Source organism: Grus americana, chromosome 5 (assembly GCF_028858705.1).
Source record: "Grus americana isolate bGruAme1 chromosome 5, bGruAme1.mat, whole genome shotgun sequence".
NCBI classification, from domain to species: domain Eukaryota; kingdom Metazoa; phylum Chordata; class Aves; order Gruiformes; family Gruidae; genus Grus; species Grus americana.
In genome coordinates this window covers 33,938,740-33,963,622 of record NC_072856.1, presented here as the reverse complement: position 1 = coordinate 33,963,622, position 24,883 = coordinate 33,938,740, and the positions used below count along the sequence as shown (strand labels likewise).

General features: G+C 40.1%; 1 protein-coding gene across 11 annotated transcripts in view; it reads left to right on the top strand.

Annotated features, from left to right (window-relative positions):
• The window catches only part of RAD51B (RAD51 paralog B), a 467,347-nt gene that overhangs the window by 33,181 nt on the left and 409,283 nt on the right, over nt 1-24,883 (top strand). For 9 of the 11 annotated variants that reach the window (XR_008577203.1, XR_008577202.1, XM_054826023.1 and 6 more), the window contains exons 2-7: nt 8,885-8,978; nt 9,814-9,927; nt 13,433-13,549; nt 20,189-20,325; nt 22,716-22,835; nt 23,907-24,090. Coding sequence is in view for 9 of the 11 variants with exons in the window: in XM_054826023.1 (XP_054681998.1) it covers nt 8,895-8,978; nt 9,814-9,927; nt 13,433-13,549; nt 20,189-20,325; nt 22,716-22,835; nt 23,907-24,090 (756 nt within the window). In the remaining 2 variants the exon portion in view is untranslated. Of the gene's footprint in view, nt 1-6,977; nt 7,051-7,081; nt 7,190-8,884; nt 8,979-9,813; nt 9,928-13,432; nt 13,550-20,188; nt 20,326-22,715; nt 22,836-23,906; nt 24,091-24,883 lie in introns of those variants that run through there. The other 2 variants (XM_054826024.1, XM_054826025.1) reach the window with 2 other exon arrangements.

Genomic DNA, 24,883 nt, shown 5'->3' with positions numbered 1-24,883 from the left:
CAGCGTCTCTTTTCATACCCAGCAGATTGAGACCATTATCCCTGGAATAAGAGTGTGCATGCTGCTTTTTTTCACTGTATCTCATTCCTGACCTCTGCTGCTTTTTTACTATTCTAGTCCTGGTTTATAATAGGAAATTGAAAGCCCAAAGATTTTCTTCACATCTGACATTCATTCATCCTCCCAGCTTCCCCCCCCCCATCAGATTAAAGGCAGAGAAACAGCCAAAACTGTGTGTCTATGGTCCATATTTTTAATACTCAAAAACCTGATTCTGTTCTTAGTCTTGCTTTGTGTAACTTAATTCATTTCACTGACCTTATTCTGGATCCTCACCAATGTAAGAAGGAAGTCGGGTGATATATTTAAAGAGTATTTGTTTTAAACATAACATTGAGAGTTAAGACAAACAAGTCTCATGCTCATCTGCCCACTTCCCAGCCCCGATGACTTGTCCTCATTCCTGATCTTATTCAAGCCCAGATATTTGAAAAGTGACCACAGACTTAGAGTGACTCAAATTTTACCAGTTTGGGACATCTCTATCCTGATTTCCTTCAGATGGCTCCAGTTAAAAGTATGGCAGCTGCACACCCCTGGGGCTGAAAATATTTCAAGCTGGAAGCCCTAAAATCAGCTGCAAACCAGCTCAAATCAGAGGCTTTTAAAAATCATTTGGCCTTCATATGTCAGTTGGTGAGCCCTCGCTGAGAGGTGATGGAAACACACAGATCCCAGTGGAAGCTGAATGAGAGCCAGCTGAATTAAACCTTTGCTACCATAAGGTTGTTGAGTCACACAGCCCAGGATACACCTGTCCCTGCTGATGCTGTGACAGCGCAGCTATGATGAAAGTCAGTGACGAATGTGGGATGGCTCCATCTTCTGTCAGCTCAGAGGCACCTTTCCTTATGGTGCACCTTATTTTGCAAGGCTGGGAGTGTTCTCATTTCATGCCCTTTCCCTCGAGGGTGTGAAAAGTCCTGAGGTTTGGGAAAATATGCCTTCTATGACTGGATTGGCTTGGACTGTGATGCTTCCTGCAGATTTATAAGCCTATATCCTAAAGACCACTGAAACAAAAGTTCAGTTATTGGACAATTAATAGGACCCCGGTTCAGCAAAACAGCTAATCATGCATTCAGCTTCTTGCTGTACAATTGTCCTAATTTACTTCACTTAAGTATAGGCTTAATTTTCTGCATAGCTCATTTAATATAATTTGCTGTTGTGATTTAAAAAAAAAAAGCTATGACTCTGTAAAATCAATTTGTCATGGGTAGTCAACGTAGGGTGAGGATAATGTGATCATAGCTATGGCATCATGCCCAAGCAGTGAATGGCAAACATGCTTGCCTGGATACTCTCTATAGTAATTGACTTTGCGGTAGTGGAGTCCTGGGGTGATATTTGAATATATTACTGCTGTGTGCTCATCCCAGTAAAATGAATAAGAAGCGCCATGCTTCAAAGTAAAAAATAATCACCACAGAATTAATTTGATGTCTTCTTTACTCTGTGGGTAAATTCTTCTATAATTATCCACTAAGAGATCTCTTGCATCTGTTCGCCAATGCTGCTAAGACACAGGACACTGGGTATCTGGTTTGATCTTGTTTGAGACTGCTGAGTTCCTTGGAGGTGGTGTGTGAAAGTGAGTAACATGCAGCTGCAGGATATGAAGACGTCTCGTTCTTTCAGGGCCAGGCAGAAAACTGTAAGGCACAAACACTGTGGGAGTGGAGACCTTCCTCTGCTTTCTCTGCCCCAGGTTGGTGGTTTCTTCTCTCTTCCATGCCACTCAGCCACCTTTGGAAACAGTTCAGCAACATCTTCTGGGGAGGATGGTGAGGACGTCTGGAGCAGTTTCCTTTGTAGTCCAGCCATAGGGATCTCATTCATCGCTTTAAAAAGAAGTAGAATGAAAAGCATGCAAGAGCCAAAGGCCCCAGACTGAAACGATTCATGGAATGAAATGTTGCAGGCTTTGTTTGCTTGCTGGTTTGTCTGTTTGTTGTTTGAAATAAGAGCTACTGGGCTCAGTTCAGCTGCTGGGTTATCAGAGCGACTAATCTGTAACATCACAAAGCGAAGACTTCTTTTCCAACAAACAAGGCACTTTCACTGCCATTACTGATTTGGAATATGCTCCTCGGGTGGTGAGCTGAACAAAAATAGTCACATCAGGTTTTTTTGACATTGTACGTGAATGAGTCTGTCCTTTTTTTCAGAGGCACCCCCATTTCTGGCAACTGCACAGAGATGAGTGTCTGGAATCTTTGCTGGTGTTGTCCAAGCAAAAAAAGCTCATCTTTTGGTAAAGTCCACCAGCTCCCATTGTCTCTTTTCTCCACTGAAGAACTCTGCAGATGGAGCGAGGGCTGTACCTGAAAGCAACAGATGTCCTACTGTAACTGCTAAAACCAGGCACCATCAGTACTAATTTCATGGTGTGTGACTGTGTGTGATGACAAGGGGTACACAGTGCACTTTCTCTACTGGTTGCTGCGAGGTGCTTGGAGTTTTCTAGTCTAATTGCAGCTTCTCAATAGAGGCTGGCTACTGCAAAGGATCACAGGGTGACAGGCTGGATGTGCATGGCCCCAGAGCACTGGGCTGATCAAAGGCTTATTTTGCTTCCATAGCTGGTTACGGTGAAAGAGATCTGCTTCATAGGACAAAAGGCTCAAGTTTCTGAGTAATAGCGAATGTTGCAGTTTTTCCATGCTTTAGCAACAAAAAGCTGCAGTGGGGACCTAAGGATTACCTCAGTCAGATGTTATCTGCTTTGTGCAATGCTCCTAAAGGCCTACTGCTGTGATATTTGTCATTTCTTGGTCTACTTCAGCATCCCAGGGAAGGCTGCAGGAAATTCTGTGGTGAGAGTGGAAAGGCTTGGTGATTGCAGACATCACTACTGGGACAACCCCAGCACCTCAGTAAACAGAAACTCAAGACAAGGCAGTAAAAAAGGGGTGCTGGTAGGGCACAGGTGAAAGGCAAAAGGGGCTCATGTTTGGTTTATGTAGGGTAAATTGGGCTTAGCATGTACAGGTAGAGATCTGTTCTGGTAACAACAACTCCACATTAATTACTGTGCTGCTGCTCTACCAGTACATGGACTTCTCATCTAACAGAAACTTAACAGGGAAATATAAAAAGCCCAAAGACTTGAATGACTCCTGCTGTCCCTTTAACCAGAAAAAGCTAAATGAAGTAGGAAGCTGATCTTGGAGGGCAATCTGCTTAGATGAGTACAGGCTAAAAGTGGAATAATCCCTGAGGTCTCTCATTTTGTTTGCTATAGTTTGGGCAGAAAGCAAATGCAGCTGAATTTTTCAAAGCTGTAATGTGCAGGTGGGTCTGTCCTTCTGCCTGCAATAGCAGCGAAGGTGGCTAGTCTGCTTTTCTGTAAAAAGGGTAGGAGGTACAGATGCTCTCTTTCCAAAACTCTACATTGCTGCTGAATATTTCTGAAATGATTTCAGGAGTGACGGATAATTCTGAATCCACAGTGGCATGTGTGAAGAGGTAGAAAACAGAGAAATGCCTTCTGCCTGTCTTGAGAGAAAAAGCTGCTTTTTCCTGGGTGTCAATGTGTGTGGTCAGACAGGTCCTCACTAATACCTGAGGAGGTATTAAACCCATTATAATTGGGTTTAATCCTTCCTGAGCAGGAGGAAAAAGGTTAATTGCCTGGGGAGAAGCATTTATCTGGTCCACAGACTGTTCAGAGGACTGGAGGAGGGGGAGACTCAGAGTGAGAAGATGGGCTAATTTTTCACAGGTCTGTTATTCTTGACCTGTTTATTAGAGCAAATGAAAACAGTGAGGTTGTGCTGAGCAGCTCGTGGAAACAACAGAAAGATGGTTTCCTTTCCCTCTACCCCATCCCTGGAGCAGATGCAGCTGGGAAAGTCTTGAATGAAGTAGCTTTGCTGAAGCTGTGCTGGTATGGACAGCATGGAAAATAAAGCATTTTTAAGTGGGGTACAGGCCTCCTTATGAGATCCTTTAAATTTCCTTTTGTGAGATGGGGGATCCTCAAAGGGTTGGAAGTAAATCTCCATCTCCTTTGAGGAGATAACAATGGAGAGAATACTTCATTGGAGGTTCCTTTGTGTACTGTTATTGAGCAACCTCTTGGGACCTTAATCCCAGGAAAGCATGGGCTGGTCTATAATCGCTTCCCAGTCTCAGGAGCACATGGGTGGTTTTTTTCAAAGAATGTGGTAAGCATCAAGTAGATAACCTCAAGGAATAAGAATATATTTGACTAATTAGACACTAGTCAGCAAGCATAAGGTGGGAAATTGCTCTGAATATCTGGATTACCCTTGTGAGTCAGAGTTGTTGCTGTGTTCTCACGGAGTGAACTCTTTTAGGGAGATGCTTTCCTTTCACAGGAGTAGGGGAACACTGCTAATTTTAAGGCAAGAATTGATAGTTGGAAAATAGTAATAAACCTGAGGACTGTAGTCAGCATCAGTGAGCTGATGCTGTGTTAGTAATTAACTGAATGATCTGAAACATTCCAGAATGCAAAACTGTTACCTGAAGATGCTCACAGAAGGCTGCCTTGGGTTTGAAGATGAAACTTTTCTGTAGATTCTGTTCCAGAAAGTAAAAATTTTGCCATTATCTTTTCAATTCTGGAGGCTTGCAGAATTACTTAACTGCTGAATATTTATTTGGATAAGAACCGATAAGTATTTCATCCTGTGCCCTTCAAATCAGACTCTGTCCCTTTTGGCTTGCCCCTTAGCAAGCTAATCACCATTCCCTTTTTTCTTGTAATTGGTGTGTTTGATGTTAGAACACTTTGCCTCTATGAGACTTCGTTTGTTGTTGCTGTTATGCTTCCCCTTTCTGTAAGTCTTGCTCTAGTGTTGCCAATTTAAAGGACATTCTTAAATTAATGTGGTGAAGCTCAGTTCTTATAATCATCTCTTAGCTTTATTAATCCCTTCTTATTATGAGTTCCAGGGGCAGCTAAAGGCTTAGACTAGAGCAGCTCTCTGCTGTATCATGCCTGACACCTAAGTCTACTGGGCCAGCACTACTTACTCTGTTTACAGTCTAAATAGGTAAAACCAAAACTGAGAAGGAAAACAGATACCCTGTCATTAAGGGGCTTGACCGCGGTCACAGAGCAGAGCTGTTTGCAGAGTGCCCTGATTCCCTAGTGACTACTGCCCCAGTCAAACATATGGAAGTTGTGGAGCTGCCTGCCATGTTGCTGCCTGAGAACGCTGATGGTAACTAGGTCTATGTGAACACTTCTCTGATTATCCTCTGGATATATAACATTAGCTTTCTCCAGTTACACGGAGAAGATGATGTGCGATTATTTACCAGTAGGTTTAAAGGTGGAATAGACATGACTCCACTGAGAAATGAGATGCAAAGAAATGACATGCAGGAGAGGCACCAGGGTATATTGGTTTTGCTCACAAATCTTTGAAAGTACCTGGCTGGTAAGATTTGCTTGCCTCACTCAACATCCCAAAACAATTCTCTGGTTTAATACAGGTATTCTGTTTTTGTAGAAGATGGGAAGGAAGCCGGTTGGCCTGGAGGGGAAGCCCTGCTGCCTTTGTGGGAGGGAAGAAAATCATCAAAACAATGTTACTTTTTCCTGCACCTCTGGTGGGAAGGTAGGGCTCCTGCTACCCCTGTACCATGCAGGAAATAGTAGTCCATGACAGAGTTGTACAATGGTCATGCCCTCCTGGTTCCACTGAAACTAAACCGCAGCAACAGACACCCTTTCCCTCCTCTTAGGCAGCTTTTCTCAACTGTGACTTATATTTTTCAAGTCAACTTTTAAAGGCCAACTACACTAGGAGGAGCTCTTCACCCATTTCATTTCTTCTCTCCCTGTTCAGCTAGCTACTCACTAAAGTTCTGAGCTGCTTTTGTATGGGCTGCTTACTCCCTGTCCTGCTTCTTAAATCCGGGGGACTTTTTTGGACATGTAATCTCCCTTCAGGGTATGAATGAAACACTAATTCCACTGACCCTTTCTGATGCTATGGTTGTTGGGCATTTCATGATAGTCATCTTCTTGCTATATTTCTCCTGTTCGCTAGTTTGGAAAAGCAACTGAAGTGTACCGTATTTTGCAGCTTCACTGTAGCATTTCTTTTTCAGTACAAACAAAACCCCAGCCAGGCAGTTCCCAACGCACAGGCCTTCAGTAAACGTCCCAGGTAATATTGGTCCATTTTTTTCTTCAGTTAGGTTAATCTCTAGAACTGTAAAGATTATGCAGACAGCATATATACAATACTAACTTCAGTACTTTCTAGTATAAGCTACAGTGAGTTGGAAAACTCACTCTACAGGCATTAGTAAAGTCATGTCAGTCACGTTTCATGCCTCCTTCTCCCTGTTACATTCACATTACAGGGTAATAGCTTCTTCAGTCAGATTTCTCCCAGAGCTGGCAGCAGACTAAACATTTCTGAGTCCTCAATTTGAAGACCAGAATCAGCATTCCAATATTCTTTACTAACGAATGTATGCATAGCACTCTTTATGCTTAAGACTTTCAAGTTTTGTAGATGCTTTATGCGCAGAGGATGGTAGGAATTTCTAACATGGAAGCACTGTGAAAGGCAACCCCCAAGGAAGCCCCCATCAAGGTATCCATGCCTGGAGCATATTTATTTACTCCACCTCAACAGCCTGGCCCTGCGGCTCCCACCTCTGAGGAGGCGCTCATGTTCACAACCAGGGATAAATACTGAACACCCCCTCAGCCCCTCCTTGCCTCCAAAGCTGCTTCTTTTCTGATGGAACGGCTGCAGGAGGGGCGCTACCCCGGGCGGCAGACTGGAGGGCCCTCACTAGGCCGCAGCCCCCAGGCCCGAGCACAACCACCATAGCAAGGCGGAGCGCGCACACGCTCCCACCTTCCCGGCATGCCCTGCGCGCCACAGGAGTGCGGGGGGATTGGTGGGAGTGGAGCCAATCGCGAGTGCGGGCTTTGCCCGGCGGTCCCGCCTCCTCGCCCCCGTCGCGGGGAGCCTCTGAAAAAGTTCTGAGGTGCGCGGGGGGCTCTTTACCAGCTGGGCGGGCGGGTCTGGCCCGGCCCGGCCCGGCCCGGCGGGAGACCGCGGAGCCGCAGGGGCGAGGCTGGTTTGCGGCGGGAGCGAGCTTTCGGGTGCCCGCGGCGCTGCTGGGGGTGAGGGGAGGCCAGGCCAGGGTTCCGGCTGCGGGCGCAGCCCGGGGTCCCGGACTGATAGGGCGGGGGCCTGAGTCACCTGGGCTGGGCAGTGGGAGGGGAGCCCTGTGCGGCTGCAGGTGTTGGGGCCGTAAGTTCATTTTCTCATTCCAGATGAAGTGGTGACGTCAAGTTCTCTCGCAGCACCTGTGTCACCCGGTGTAAGACAATAATACGTGTGTATTTTTCCCCCTCACGGGTGTCCTTATTCACCTGTCCGTCCTGGCACCGCAGAGAAGCCAGTTACCAGAGGTTGTGCCAAGGCTTTTGTTCAACTGCAGCCCTACGTGGTATATGTGCACAACCAGAAACCGCCATAATGCTTGAGTGTGCAGAGTGTGTAGTCTGTATGATAAATTGTTATAAATACAGCTGGTAACCTGAAGGACACTGAATTCTTCAAACGCTTGATTTTTTCCTCTGGTCTAAAGAGGATTTTGTGGAGGGGGAAATAAAGCTTCCATCTTGTGAAGATGTGGAGGCCTGTGCATCTGCAAAAGTTGTAGCAATTTCACTTTATAAAACCCTCTTTATTTTGTCTAAACTTCTGGATAAAGAAATACTGGGAATATTTCCTAAATAATATGTGTGAAACAGCTATTTGCTTGAACATACGTATAGGTTAGGAAAACACCTGTGCTTTAGGTTGTCCTGTCCTGAGCTGAATACCATGCTCTGGAGTTTCGTTCAGTAGAATGGAATGACAAAAAAAAAAGGGGGGGGGGGCAAATGCAAATAGCTGAGGGTCAAGGGGAGGAGGATTCATAGTTGCAGTGTAATCTTATGTGCTATGTAAAATAGTTTTAAGGGTTATCTGAAATAATCAGATACTCTTTAAGCAGGAATCTCAATAAATACAATTTGCTTAAGTGACTGAATATACCGCAATTGTTGCTGCCTTGGTCCAATTATATTTTTTTTCTTTTTTAGAATAAAATAATATTTTACTACTAATTGTAGTTCTTCATATGCTTAACTTTAGCCTCTGGTTTCTTTTACACTGTTGACTCAAGAACTTTCTTAACTGTGTTTCATAAATTGTTACATAGAAGGTTATGAGATGAGTTTGACTAGTTTGACCATCTTGAGCCTTGCACGCTAAAGTGTGTTTCTAGCCCTTCAGTCTTTCTGGTGTCTCCTTACGGATCCTTCCTGTTCTTTCAACATCTTTCACGAATCCTGGGTCACCAGAACTGAGTGTTGTGTTCTAGCAGTATATGTTCTAGGGCTAAATACTTCCTGTGATTACTATTTGTGTTTAGGCATCCAAAGATAACCTTATTTCTTTCCAGTGCAGTACAGCATGACGAGTTCTTGTTCGATTCACCACTGAGTAATTTCCAGCTTTCTAATTCCCAGAAACATCTGTCCTATAAACATCGCTAGCTTTTTTGTTCTTATTGGCATGATCTCATATGTGGTCAAATATGAGGAGATATAATTTAACATAACTGCTTTCAGAGTGGTCATATAGTTTAATGTGACATAGACTTATATGGGCAGCCTATATGACATTAAATTTTATATATATATATACACACACACAAATACACATGTATGCACACTTTCCTGTTCTTTCATAAGAAGTGAGTGTAATTGTCCCCATAGTCATATCCCAAGCATCTCTCAAAAAATTTTTGTTTGTTTGTCCTGTAGATTGGGGAGCATGGCTGCTAAGAAGCTAAGAAGAGCAAGGTTGTCTCAGGAGCTGTGTGAAAGGCTGAGTCGCCATCAGATCATTACCTGTCAGGTGAGAAGGTTATTTTATGTTTGGGGGGGTGGGGTGGGGGATTGGTTTTGTTTTTTGGGGGGCAGGGGGTGTGTGTTTTAATGCATGTACTGTTTACTTTTTTGTAGTTTAATTTACAGGGAGCTTTACTTTATAGAAAGTAGGGGGCATTTCAGGCTCCATCTGGCTTGCTGCCTTGTAAACAGCTTTAAAACAATAGATGCCTAACTAAAACATTTAAACTTGTATGTGCTTACTACCTTCACTTCTAAAGAACCTGAAGATGCTCTATTTTAGCAGGGGTGTGCTACTACTGTTTGTATGGAGTAAGACATCCATTTGCAAACACTTCACAAAACCACATCTATACTACATCATCTAGTGTGTGAATGTGCTGTGATGTTACACTCTCAGTTATGGGTTGATTTAGCAGTACGTTCAGTAGTTCTTATGAATGCTTGCCCAAAGAGAGCCAAAAGGCCCTACGTATTTCAGTAGTATGCATCATAAATACAGGTCTAGCCCTAGGACTGCAATCTAGAAGACATGATGTATTTTGAATGTGTTTTAGGTAGACAGAGACTTTCGTGGGCAAAAATATGTTATCTTGTTGCAATTCCATCATACAGTTCTTGAATGTTTGGTCTTTTGACTCCGTGTCCTTTAAAATACGAATACAATTTCTTTTAATATACTGATATCAGAGAAAGATAGGAGAGGTATAGCATAATAGCGTATAACATGGCACAGTTGGTAAACCTGTGGCTTGTATACTATTTGCGTATAAATTGCATCCGTTTAATCCTCAGTCTTGATTTTTAGGTTGAGCTCTCTGAACTGTTCTATCATCTTTCAGGACTTTTTATGTCTTTCCCTCTTGGAGCTAATGAAAGTGACAGGACAGAGCTACCATGATGTGCAGAAGCTTCTTTGTAAAGTCAGCCGAGCTTGTGCTCCCAAAATGCAGACAGTAAGTATGCTGCTTTTGATTCTGGTTTTGATACAGTATCTGGGAAAAAGCTGAACAGTGTCACTCATCTTTTTACCTGGGAGGTTTGTGATGTCTCAGTTTGATTGCACAATGAAATAATACTTTAATTTTTGAATTTCGATATATGAGGCACTTTAGTTTGATGCAGTGATTATTATTAGGGATTATAGCCTCAAGAGATTGTTCAGGCTTGCAGAATTGGTTCTGAGTGCAATAGGGAAATATAGCATTCTCTCTTGCAGTCCGGCATATAAAAATTGCTTCTAGTTTGGACCATGCAACTAAAAAGAAAAAAAAAGTGTTGTTTAGTACAAGCAGAGAATAAAAATTTCAGTATGAATTGGTTTTAGACACCAAATTGATGCCAAGAAGTGAAGTGATCCTGAAAATAACTTCTTGAGGATTTTTTCCGTCCATGGAAAATGAGCTGTAGTGTGGTTTAGGCTACAGGTAGCCTAACTGGGGAGAGTGCAAGAAGGAAAGTTCTAGCATTTGCTTTTGCCTGTCATCCACATAACACTATTCAATCAAATTTCTTTACTGAGAAGCTTGACAGATACTAAAGTTTGTCAGACAGCAGTTGCAAAGGACTGTTAATACAGAGCTAGCTGATAGATGACCAACTATGTGAGTGCATACAATACAGACCTGTACTTCCAGAAATGGAGGATGTTAGCTATTTTTAAGGGATGTGGATTGAGTCTTTGCGAACACAGGATTTCAAATGGACTTCAGGTGAGAGTGACTGATGTAACATCATGACTGATTGTTGTGGTTTAACCTGTCAGGCAGCTGAAACAACCACACAGCAGTTTGATTATGTCCCACCCCTTCAGCGGGATGGGGGAGAGAATTGGAGGGGGGGAGGGAAGGTAAAACTCATGGGTGGAGATAAAGACAGTTTAATAGGTAAAGCAAAAGCCACACAAGCATAGCAAAACAAGGAATTCATTATTTCCCATCGGCACACAGGGAGCGTGATGTCATATGGTAAGGAATATCCCTTTGGTCAGTTGGGGTCAGCTGTCCTGGCTGTGTCCCCTCCCAAACTCTTGTGCACCCTCAGCCTACTGGTGGGTTGGTGTGAGAAGCAGAAAAGGCCTTGGCTCTGTTTAAGCACTGCTCAGCAATAAGGCAAACATCTCTGTATTATCAACATTGTTTTCAGCACAAATTCAAAACATAGCCCCATGCCAGCTACTATGAAGAAAATTAACTCTATCCCAGCCAAAACCAGCGCACTGATGTAGCAAGAAGGTTTGATGATGTCTTTGAGTAAAAAAATAAGTAAACTAGATAGTAGGAGGGGAAAATACTGTCCAGATATAACATTGGAAGCACTGGTAGCAAAACTTGAGAGTATGCCAAGATATACAGTAAAACTCTAATTTCTGGAAAACTTGCCTCGCAGTATGAAGTACAGAGTGAAGCCTACTGAGCTCATCAGAGAGAAGGTTAGTTAAGGTGTGACTTGCTCACGTTATATGCCAAGTAGAAAAAGAGAGTCTAGCTGAACAAGTTCCGGTGGCTGGAAGATAAATTAAAAAATAAATCCCTAAAATGGGAAGTAATAAGAAAATCTTTGGAAACTAACATAAGTTACTGTTGGAAAAGGTTGTCTTAACAGTGTGGTAATTGTTCGTTCACTTGGACTCCTGATTTAACAATTGAATTTTTTTTTTTTTTTTACTGAAAGACAGTGTGGTTCAACCCTAATTTTGTGGCCTAAATACAGAAATCACTGGGTAAAATTTTAGAGTCCATGTTAGGCAGGAAAGCTAGACTGGAATATTGTTTCCATGGTCTACAAGCTTTGTTTCCATTCTACAGAGTTTAAGTCCTGTCAGAAGTTAAACAAACAAAAAAAATTAAATCATGTTGCAAATCCTTCTTCCTCAGTAATATGTATTCACTCTTAAAGTGAATTTGAGGATAAACTCCAATCCCATTTGAGTGAGGTAAAATTCATTGGTTTTTGTATTGGCCTGTGTCCTGGTTTGGGCAGGGATAGAGTTAATTTTCATCCTAGCAGCTGATTAGTGCTGTGATTTGGATTTAGGATGAGAATAATGTTGATAACACATTGATATTTTGGTTGTTACCAAGCAGCCAAGTACTTTTCAGCTTCTCATAGTGCCCTGCCAACGAGAAGGCAGGGGGCACCCAAGAAGCTGGGAGGGGACATGGCCAGGACAGCTGACCCCAACTGGCCAAAGGGATATTCCATACCACATGATGTCATGTTCCATATATAACTGGGGGGGTGGGCTGGGAGGCAGGTCAGCTTGGGGTCTTGCAGAGCATCAACTTTGGGTGATGAGAAGTTGTGCTGTTCATCACTTGTTTTGTATATTTATTATTATTAGTACTATTAGTCTTATAATTTTGTTTTCTCTATTAAATCGTCTTTATCTCAACCCACAAGGCTTTTTTTCATTTTCTATTTTCAATTCTCTCCCCCATCCCACTGGGAGCGGGGAGTGAGCGAAGTGGTTGTTTTAGCTGCCTGGTGGGTTAAACCACAACAGTCCTTTTGGTGCCCAACGTGGGCTCGAAGGGTTGAGGTAACGACAGATCTGACCAGAGTGTGTTAAAACAAATTAGTTGTAAGCGTACATTACATTAGTTTAACAGTTGCTGGACACATTGTTGTATTATTTGTTCACATGGCTGTGTCATGTAAGTCCTTACTTGTATTACGTATTTCCTGTGGTGCTGTTTATCTTCTCTGGGAGCTAGATGAGAATGTTCCTTTTGCTGCATGGTGTTCTACTCGCTTATGATAAGATAACATTGTTGACCATGAGAATATTTTGGTCTCTGTATTCAGCATTGCTGTCTCTTCCATACCTTGGGTGCTATCTCCTGGGAGTTATTAGGAATCACACTCTCTACCTTTTTTCTGCGGAGAACCAATCTCTGGAGGACACAGAGGGGGGAACACTATCACCTTCCCTTTCTCCTTCAGGCTAGTTACAGCTGCTCTTGCAACAGTTCTTGAGAATTTTGAATACTCTTGGGATGCTCAGACCAGCATGCTTCTATTGCTAGGTCTCCGGAATGTGTTTCAGGTCTTGTTTGGAGTTAAACTATTTAAAAAGATCACCCAGAGATCTACCTCAAGGCGCTGTGTGTATATATATACACACACATATACTTATTTAAAAGTTGAAGTTTTACGGTTTGAAAGCAAGCCTTGTTGAACAGGAGCAGAGAAAAACTTTGACACATTATTAAAGGCTTATTATTTAATAGTTGTGAGGGAGATACAACAAACTTTTAAATTGACTCTGTGAGCTGTAAATGGGATATAAAAGCAAGGAAGGGTGATGAGCTAAGAGAAGACTATAGCTGAAGATAGAAATAGTTTGTTAAGTCATTCCAAGGTGATGAAAGCAAATGTAAAAAGTTTGCTATTTCCATTAAAAAAAATCCAAAGCACTTTCTGATTTGTTTTCTTTTACTTTTTTCCTTCCTTTTGTAGGCTTATGAAATGAAGCTGAGGAAGTCTGTCAATCCATCTTCAGCCTTTTTATCTACCACGCTGCATAGTTTGGATAAAGTCTTGCATGGTGGAGTGCCTTGTGGATCACTCACAGAGGTAACTTATTAAATATATTTTACTGCAGTTGCACATCACACCTAAGAAGTCAAAAGTCACAGACAGGTTGGACTGTCTTGTGTCAGGTGCTTTAAACACAAAATACACAAAGCTTTTGAATGAGAAGTGCTTTTTATAATTAGTAGAGGCTGTGCTTTTTTTTTTTTTGGTGGTGTGATTGTTGGGGCTTTTTTCCTCAACATGTCAGGTAAATAAGAAAAGGAAGGAATTAAAAAATGTGGTGAGCCTATTTTCCTTTAAAAAATTGCAAATTTTCCCAGGAAGTTTGGGAGATTATTGGTAGAATTTTACAGTGGGAAAGCTGCAGTGTGTTTTTGCAGTCAGAGCACAAGGTGCTGAATCAGGAGTCTGTCCTTTTAGTACTGACTCACTCTGACTTTACCAAGTCATTAGCTTTTATGAAGATACAATAAGCAATTAGGACAAAAGTGTGAAGCATGTAGGCATGAGAATAACTTTACAGAGCTTTTATATATGAATGTCATTAATGCATTTTTTTTTAAAAAAAGACTGTAGTTAAGGCTGGTATTATTTGTGCATACATTCCAATACTACTAATTGCATATCTATCTATCTATAATGCTGTCACTCTCTGGACTTTGGATGCAATGCTACTTCTTTGCTTAGAATTTTCTTTTAAGACCAAGGAAGCACTTTATCTTCTAGTACCTGGATTTCTCTATGGCCTTGCAGAAAGTGATAACAACTTGCATAATTTCTATAATCTGGAAAGATAGGATTTGTGTGGATGCTCATAGGAGTCATTGAGTATTTTAAAAATACAAAGATGCAATCTCTGGCTTAGGACTTTGTTGAGCTACAAATGGAGATGGAGAACGTATATATTGGAGGGAGTATCAATATATGTGTGCCTTGTTCTTATGTTATTTCCCTAGCCATCTGTTGTAGGCCCTCGGTAGAGACAGAATCCAGAGCTAGATGGACTTTGGTTTTACGCAGTGTGGCTGCACTTGACTACTTAAAGTTTCGAACTCGGCTGTGCACTTGAAATGAGTGCAAAAATATATATTGTGTGCCTCGTGCTCTGAATTTAGACAGGTTGAAACCATTTTTTTTTCTTGAACACTTTAACAGTCCTTACCAAGTGCTTTTCTTTGTCTACTGTGGCAAATCGCCAGAGCAGAGGAGTAGAAGTTAGAAGTTATGAAAATCTTACTATGAAGAAAATACAATTTTTCCACACACTATAATCAAACTAGATTGGTTTTGATCTCAGATGGAAATCACTTATGAAACCCAATAGTGACTTAAAACATACTAGGTTTTAAGCAACACTGAGTTTAAACTATAACACTTTCTGCTCTAGTAAACTCTTACGTAATGAGGGGATATTACTTTTTAAGGATTCTGAGTATTTCTTTTTGTATATGGTGCACAGGAATATACACCATTCAGGTCTTCATAAAAAGTTTGAGTGCATCCATGAATTTACATTGATCTGTCAGAATTAATGTTTTCTTTACATTTAGGCCTAGCTTTGTTACCAATCTACTGTAAGAAAATTTGATTGGAAGAACTTAAGATGAATACTGCAATTCTTTAAATTCTGGGAGAAAAGACTTGCTAAGTTCTGTTTCATTGAAGAAGGAAGAGCTGTTCTTCTAAGTAGCAGTGGGGTATGCAGGGTCCTGAGATAATAACTATGCTGCTGTCGAGGATAGTGACTTCAGCAGGAGATGAGGTTTTGGTTCCTAAAAACGTTTTTGTCAGCAAAGCAGTGGCTGCACTAGGTGTAGTTTGACTCCTTTTCTTTTGGATTATTGTTCATGCAGTCAACTGACGAAATAGCACAGCCCGTGTTTGAAAAGAAATGATGCTCACTTGCGGCTGGGATCTGGCTTTCTGGGATTTCCATCTGGTCCACTAACTTCTCCTTGGTGGAGGCAGAGAGTGGCTGTTCACATGCTTACGCTGCTTAAACTTCTGAATTGTGCTATTTTAGTTGAAATGTAGAGCCACTGCTGCACAGGTAGGAGGAAGAAGTAGAATAGGGATATGTCTTTTCTGTGACATGCCAACTTGTCCTTGAGCCTTTGCCTGGCTCATGAGTGGTGTCCAAAACAAGGATGTCACCCTTCTATAGGTCAACCCAGATAATCCAGTCTGTTTTGCCCTCCTTCCTGTGGCTTGGCAGCTTTGAGTAAATGATGGCCAGACTGTAAGTTTGCATTAAAAGATCATGGAATATTTTTTCTCCTAATTAAAAAAAAAAAAAGTGGATTTGATCCTTTTGGATTGGAAGAGGCACACAGTTGATTTACAAGGCTACTGATAACAATATCGTGAGTATTTGTCTTTTTTCTTAATCCTAAGCGTAGCTATCATTCAGCTGTCTGTATGGTTTATTTGACACGTTCTTGCCAGACCAGGTACAATAGCTCTGGAGCACTGATAGACTTTAAGGTCACTGATTGCCATGTTCTTGGCATTGCTCCAGAGGGAGATCTGGCAAAAGCAGTGGTTGACATGCTGGGGGTTTTACTGGAGTTTAACTAACCTTTCACTTCTAAGTTTAGCATTGTTTTTTTATTTTTTATTTTTAATTTGAAAGTAAGTTCTACAAGCAGTTGATCTCAAAACATGGATGTCAAATATAATTTTCTTGAAATGGTATAAAATAATGCTCTTCAGGAAGTAAAGGCCAATGCTTAATTTTCCAGAGCTATGTATTTTTTAATACCTATCAGCTTGGTTGATTATTACAATAGTCAATTTTTAATATTTTTTTTCCTCAGTGCTTCCTTAAAACATTTATATCTTTAGATATGAGAAAATCTGGGAAACTGTTGCTAAACTCTTATTTTAAGAATGGTCATACTCTGCATGTATCAATGTATTTAAAGGTAGTTGGGGGAAATGAATATATTCAAATATAGGCTGAACTGTTATCTGATTGTTATCTGCGCCAGGAAAGGTGTTGCACTTTGTTTTCTTCTGAAACAAAAAACCACCCAAACTTTTGAATGTTAAATTTTTTGTATTCGAACATATTTTGGTTAAAAATGGAGATCTGCTTAATGCAGTTACCTTCACTAGGTGATGTCACTAAGTGACCGAGATGTTGAAGTCTGTACAAGACATCTAGTGGATGACAGAAGAACTGCAAGCACTTTGTCCTACCGGTAGCTTGGTCTTGGTTGCACCCTCATGCCAGATTGACAATACTGACGCATAATAACTATTTAATCAGAAATATTGTAGAGAGAGCTAGGTAGAGTCCAGAAATTAGATGACTAACTTAAGAGATTAGAGATGTCTTAAAAAAAAAAATTGTATTGCTTTTCATTTGCCTTTTAGGTGTTAAATGTGGAAAGCGATTAGCGCACATATTAGGGGTTTCTCTGGAAACGTAAAGGGAGAGAACAATTAACTATGCAGAAACTCAGTTTCTCATTTAAGGCCAGACTCTGGAGATTTTTAAAAGAGTCATTTTTGCAAGAGTGATGAGATCTGAAGTAGATTCAAAGGTTGGCAGCACTGTAAGTGTTCTGCAGCATGACTGTTAGATGAAATTTTAGTAGAAAGCTATCAAGTGTCTGCTGCTGCTGCTTTGATGCTGTACTGCAGCTTGCGAACACTTTCTGGTCATATTCTTTTTGGATTCAAGGGATTTTGGAATTTAATAATTTTAATTTGCTCTTTTGCAACTTACTGGAGCATAGCTGACCAGCAGATTGCCCTTCGGTATTTTTTTTATTAGACAGATAGTCTAAGTCTGAGAGAGAGAGGTTCTACTCAAAAGTATCTTGTGTGCAGCATTTGCTTCCTGACTGGTGTGGCTAAATCTTTGTCTTCCTGTTACTTTACCCAGCAGTGAGGGTGGTTGGAAACTTGGAATTTGAGTACATGAGCCACAGGGCTAAGACTTGTGGTGGTATCTTCTACAGCCAAAGCTGCTTGCTCTTTGAGTGCCAGAGGGATTTGATTTGTGTTACGCTGTCTCAAACCATTTTTTCCCAAACCACTATTAGGTTTTAAGTTGGAAATTAAATCATAGCTGAAATTTTGTGGTCAGATGTCAGAGCTTTTGGCCAACTGCTCTGAGGAAAAATTAAAGTAATGACTTTGTGAATATTGAAGAGTTTAATCCCCTGGTAGCTGAAGAAGAATTAGCTCCTTGTGACTTCATCCAAACCCCACAGATGTGCCGGAGAAAATAATATATAGCTTATTGAAAAATAAAAGTATATTTTATTAGGCAGAGATAAATTAAAAACTGTTGTAGTCTTCACATTTCTATCTGGGTGGAGTTGACTTTTTTCAGAGCAAATTTAGAGTAAAACAGACTAAGCAAACTTTTTGCAGATATTTGATTTAAAGTATAGTAGAGAAATTTTAGGTCTTTTGTAAACTAAGATTGTATTGTTCAAAACACTTGCTGAACCAATGGTAACTGCAATAAAATATGGTAGTTCTTTAAAATTGCTCACTGTGGATTATTTAAAATCCCATTTTAATGCCCTTTAAAGGAACGCTGATAAAAGATGAAGTATTGTTGTATTTGGGAATAGAAATTCTCTCCTGCTCCAGTGGCTTGCTTCCTTGTACTAGCTTGTACTGCAGGATTCCGTCTTTCTCTGATATGATGCTTGTATCCTCAGACATTTTTACAGCATCTCTGCTGAATTAGTTCCTGCATCAGCCACTGAAATGTTGATTCCAATCACCTCCCAGGCAAGGCTGAAACTACAGATGTTTTTGATGTCTCCTCACAGTTGTTCAAACAATTTAACAACTGGATTGATGCCCTCCCCTCATTTCAAGTCTTCTTTTTAACTAGAAACAGTTGATGAGATTCTTTGGCTATCACAGTCTAAGGAATGTATATTGCCTCTGCAATTTTTATATATGCTTTGGGTTCATATTAAAATGTGGCAGCTATTGTTGATATGATATTTTATAATTTAAGTACGCTGGATAGAGGACACATAATTGCATAAACATGACTGATTCCTGATCTATAATTCACTAAATGCAGTGTGTGCTTCTAAGCAAAAATCATCTAATGCTTCTCTTGCATTAAAGCTTCAAGTAGATTGACTGGTATGGCTTGGTTTTCCGGCCTTGTTTAAAGGCAAAGGTGATTAAAGGGATTTTAACCAATTGTTAACAGTAGCTAATGCACTCCCTCAGTGTTTCCCTGTAAATTTTCTGTGCTTCAAGTCATGCTGCTGCTGCTTAAACCAAAACCATAGCAGTACTGTAGTATCTTGTGGTGAAAGGGTGTCTGTACTTAAAAAGAAACTATTCTGCATTTAGGCTCAAAAATCAGTTTCATTTTGGCTGTGTGTCTGTTGTAAGGTTTCTTTTTTAATTTAGAGCAACAGCTCTGTATTCAAGCCTCTGTTTTGGCAGTACTATTATTCTATACTAGGTATTTTGAGGAGGAATGCTTCATTTTCCAGTATAACTTCCCTGGAGAGGCTTACTTTTATCTTGCATTATTATTTAGTCCCTACTAGCATCAGAATGAACCCATCACACTCTGTTTTTAGTGCTTAAAGTCACTTCAATTTTGTATTTGCTGGTTTTCAGCCCTCATAATCTCCCTTCCCAGAAGCAGTGACAATGTGATATTATATTTAAAGAACCACTGTAGTAATAATGAAACATAAGATTATCCGAACATAGACCCCAGCATTCATTTACAATCTCTGCAAGTTCTCCAGTGGATAAAGACCAGCATACTGCCATCTCTAGTAGAAAAATCTTGCTCTCAGAAACTGGGGATCTCATCAAACAATGTATTCTTTTGATCTTTGTGGTTTATCTCTTGGATAAAATCATACTGGAACCATTTCACACAAGTTGAGTGTGCTCTTTTTGAATACTGCTTAACCACAGTAGGCTTTCAGTAAGAGCAGGTGAAGGTTTAAAATTGGCAAGCTGGTCTGGATCGTTAAATGGTGTTCATGTTGAAATACGGTAATAGGGAGTTAGCACCAACGACAAAACACATGCTGCATAGCAGAGTGTAGTCTCTGGGGCAGATAAAATCTGTCTTATGTATATATGTGGTTCGTATTGAACATCCAGTCTTTACAGGATATAAGCAATTATCCTTGTGATTTCCAAGGGAGACCTGGTTGTAACCAAAGTAATGATGATTCCTAAGCAGTCATTTACATCTGTGAACTCATTAGCTCTGGAATTTGTTTTCAGCTCTAAAGGCCATTGATGTCATGTGAATGTCAGCTTTGAATCTTCTAATTCTGCTCTATTTTAGAAGGTAGCATAGAGGAGGAGGTGGAAGAGAATGAGGTGTGGCTCTAGGGAAGATCTTGTAAGAGGGGGAGAGTAGAGAACCTCAAATATAAGAGGTAATAAAGGATGTCAAAGAAATAAAGTACAAGTGTGATGCTGTGTCTGAAGAACTGTTTATTCTTCAGTGGATGAGTTTGCAAGGCACGGATCCAAGAGTAACTGCAAGTTGCTCTTTGTGGACTGCATTCTGTCTTTTTGTGGCTGTCTCCTCCTTTGGTAACTGGAAGAGGAGAATTTGAGGAGTTCTGGCTGATGGGTCTTAGTTAAAAGTAGAATTAGGGCGTAATGAACGTGACATGTCTTGTTTATGTTACTAATCTTTTTTTCTTCCAGATAACTAGCCCACCAGGTTGTGGCAAAACTCAATTTTGTATTATGGTGAGTGTTCTGGCTACACTGCCTGTAAGCATGGGAGGACTAGATGGGGCTGTTATATACATTGACACAGAGTCTGCGTTCAGTGCTGAAAGGTAAGATGCAAAATTCTAAAATACACACTTGCAACTTCTTTAGCACTTTTTATCTTGGAGCCTTCAATTATTTTCTGAGCAATAATTAAGCATTTATAAGGTAAATACCTATGGTAGTTATTAAGCATTCATTTGATATATGCAGTTATTCCATAGATGATGAAATTAATTTAATAGAATGGTTTGCTCACCTTCCTAATTTGTATGATGTTGCAGATTCCAATCATGGTATGACAAGGCGGATGGCATGCTCTCTAATTTACAAGTGGTCTTAACAGTCCTGTACCTGAAATATTTCTTTGCAGTTTAGTTTGTGGAGTTATCAGGAAGGTTTTGAGGATGTAAAGGCCTAGCATTTTGAGTACAAAGGAAATGGAGTTTTTTCTGTGAACAGTAGGACTGACACAGCCAGTTTTTCTTCAGATTTCTGTCCTACTTCTGCTGAGTGAGGCCCCCTGCCCTTCTGCACTTCCGATTTCCCTTTGCAGTAACCTCGCATCTCTCCTATATCCTTACTGGCCATGTGGTATTATATTCCCTGACCTCTATAACATCTCTGGTTCTTCTAATATCTCCTCCTTTGCCCATGCAACTGAAACTGCTCAGCTGTGCACTTAATATCTTCTAACTGCTGAATGGACGGGGACACTATAGGCTGTATCTGCTTGAGAGTTACAGGTACAGTTTAGATGTAATAGCTAATGTATCTAATGAAATTACTTGCTCAGGATAGGTATATTAACATTCAAGCTTAGTGTTTCTATTTTTAAACCAAATAGAAAAATTCTTTTAAATCAGTTTAAAATAGCTTTAACATTCTGGGTTTTAATGAAAGGGCCCTAAATAAAAAGCATCAAGATAACCAGTAAGTTGTGCCCACAGATATCATCCACTAGATGCCACTCTTCTCAAGCTATAGGCAGTGGGATATGTCTGCTGAAAATACAAACAATTAAGTATTTTCTGTTATTAAAACCCCAAAATGTTCATTGTGGAAAAAAAATTTAAGTGCTCTGATTGTAACTATGAATTTCTAAGTTAAATTCTTGGATCATTTATTTAAGGACCTAGATTAAATTGCCTTGTGTTCAAAGGAGGTGGAACTTCTTTCCGCTGACTTCTGAAGAGTTTGCAGGCAGTCAGCATTTCTAAAATGTGTACCATTTAGTGTCCTCAATGATTTTAAGTATAAAATCTCATTTAATTGAAAATGTTGGCCTCTCATCAGTAAATGTTTAGTTTTACATCTGTGCAAGAGGTTTTTTCAAAGCGTAGTTTCTGAATATAAAAGTATTTTGACAACAAATAATAAATATCCAACTTCCTCTGACTTCTTTTGGTGTTATCATGAGTTATCTGATATGCTTCCTTAGCCTACTCTGATAATAAACAGTGGTATGCTTAACAATTGTAATTCAAGATTTTGAAGGGTCACGAATTTGCTAATAAGGTAATGGAGAACATTTAATCATGGAATCCCACATTCAGTTTTATCAGTGAAGCAGCCACTTAAACTCTTTAGTCATTTCATTATATCAAGTCATGCCAGTTGTACCTGTGCTGTCTGAATGGATGGATGTTCAGCTGTAGCCACCTGGCACCTGCAGACTCAATCACTTTGTGACACAGTGCTGGTTTTTTTGGTTTTGGGTTTTTTTTTGCTATGTTCTAAAAAGTATATTTTCTTAAGATTTTTTTTAAGCCCTTCTTACAAAGAGGTAACTGGCACAGTGCAAATAGTTTCAGTGAAAAAGTCTGTCATCCAAATGACCTTGTTTTTATTTTTAAGGAGAAATTATCTGTGAGAAGATTTTTGCTTTGGCAGGCATACTTTCCATTCATGCGCTGCCTGTATAAGTACTTGCAGTCGAGCTGGGTTCTGTTTTTTGCAGTCCTGCTTCCATGTTGGCTGGATCTTGTAATGGATCTTCTGTTTGTTATCAGCCTGTTAAATTTCTGTGGTGACACAAGGTCCAATATATGATTTCACTGCAAGACAAAGGTGGAAGGGAATATGGTTTGAGTTGGAGAGTACATTCGTTTAAATTAAAATAATATTTATGTGTAATAGTTAAAATAGGAGAATGCTTGGCTGTTGAGTGGAACTTTGCATTCAGTAACTATAAACTTTGCAGTTTCCTTCTACAGGAGATACGCTCTTTCTTTGCCTACAGACACAGTATGTCTTGCCTTAGTGTAGCACTGGGAAGAGAACCTAACTGTTCTGACTTCCAGTATTTCAGTCTGACTGCTACAGTATGCTTCTCCCTTGGATTTCCGGTATTACTTGGTATCTGCTTATCATTCAGAGGTTTGCTTTGTGAATACTTGATACTTTATTATCCCACATTATTCCTTTTGCAGTGTTATGCCTTCTGTTTTTTTGATAGGTTGATTGAGATAGCAGGAAACAGATTCCCTACTTATTTTGACTCAGATGAAAAGCTGTACTGCATGACCCGTAGCGTTCACCTGTATCGAGAGCTGACGTGTGACAGTGTACTGAAGAGGTATTCTTTTCTAGAGGTTTTTTTTTTTAAAAAAAAGACCATTTTGACTGGATTTTCTATAACAATATTTGGTTTATATCATATTTTGATGGAGATTAATTAATTTTTTTGAGGCCTTTTCATGTTGATAACAGCATGGTCTCCAACAAAGTAAAATTGCTACAGAAAGACTGACATTGCTCTTCTCATTTCATAGCATGTGACTAATCGAGTTGATGGCTTCTCATTTCTGATAGACAATTTCTATATGTTCTGATCCCTGTAAGCCTTTAAAGAGGAATGTTCATGTGACAGGTCTGGTCTTGGATTGTGGAGACCATAGTGTAAGAGTTACGTTTTCCATGAAATAGGAGTTTGCTCCTCTAAAGCACAGTTTACTTCCAGTAAGACTGGGAACCCTTCCAGCAGTGGGAGAGAGGAATCATCCTGAATGCAGTGTTGTGTTGTCAAATTGTTTCTTTACGTTACTTTGTGAACACATTTTGCAATGAATATGAATTAAGTTATATTTCAGCATAATCTTGTGTATTTTATGTTCATCTTGTGTATTCTATGTTAGTGGGAGAATTATTCTAGGAATAGTTTCTTCTCCTAGTGCGGCTTTATCAGAGAACAGCTGGTAACATATTATCAAGGGATTAGGTTTGGCATACTGTCTTTGGAGGTATACGGAAATGGATTTGACCTTCTGCATATATAGACACCAAGGATTCTGGTGTTGGCAATGGGATGCTGCTGCTGTGAGCAAAAAGGCACAGTTTCAATGTCCACTTAACTTGCTGTCTGCCATTCAGGAGTTGTACAGCTAACTAGAGATTCTTCCAAATCTCTGTTTTGGAGAGGTCCTGCCATGGGTTATGCAGCCCACTGGAGCCTCAGGTTTCTTTCCAAATCTCTTCAATACATGCAGGTGTTAGTAGAGGTGGTGTGTGAGGGAGGGAAAAGGAGGAGCTGACTTTCAACTTATTAAAGTAAACCTTTTATTTAAACAATTTTGGGGTTATAAAATGGTTCTATTGTATAAATAATGTTATCAATAACTGGTTTTTTGTGCTTTTTTTTCTATTTTAGGATTATGTCTTTGGAAGAAGAAATTATTTCAAAGAAAGTTAAACTCATAATAATTGACTCTGTTGCTTCAGTTGTCAGAAAGGAGTTTGACACACAGCTCCAAGGCAACCTGGCAGAGAGAAGTAACTTTTTGGCTAGAGGAGCATCAGTGTTGAAGTATTTGGCAGAGGAGTTCTCAATACCAGTAAGTTCTTCCTCCTTTCTTAAGTTTTTGCCTTACAGTATCAAGTAATAAAATCAGAGAAGAATGAAAATGACAGGAAGGTGAAAACCAGAAAAAGCTTCTAGCAGGAATCTTCAAGCAGGTACCAGTTGGAAAATAGTTGGGGAATGGGGGAACAGTAACTGTTTTGCTTGGTGGTTTTTTTGTTGGTTTTCTTTTTTTTAATTTTTTTTTTTCTTTAGGAGTTCAAATAAGGGTTTACAGGATTCTCCAGCTGTGTTTCAGTGCTTTGTTTTCTAATTTTTTTTTCCTTAAATCTTATATTTTACTTTGCTGCCATTAAATATTGCTTACCCTGATGGTTCTCTTGTAATGCAATGCTTACTCTAAGTAGTGTGTGCTCTGACTAGGTGAAGATCTCTTTCTGCCTTGGTTCCTTAAGTTTATAGAATCTCAAAAGGCCTTATGCTCTGGAGCAGTGTAAAGACCTTTTATGACTGATAATGTATGCTAATTAATGCAGAAAGGAAGGTAACAGCTCAGCACATCCTTGTCTGTGGACTTGCCCATAAAATACAAAGGAAGACATGGACACTCAGTGCAGGGGCTGGGTGGAACTGATTGAAAAGTGCTTCAGAAGATGTAAGCTGCATGGGGGGGGCGGTGTTCCTTCATTACATGATCCACAGAGGATTATATCAACTCAAAAGATGTCATTGAGACTCAACTCTTAGAAGTATCCCCTAGTATGGGTAACCTACTCATCACTCCAGTGGAAGAGCAAAACTGTGGCAAGAACTTGAGTAAGACTGGT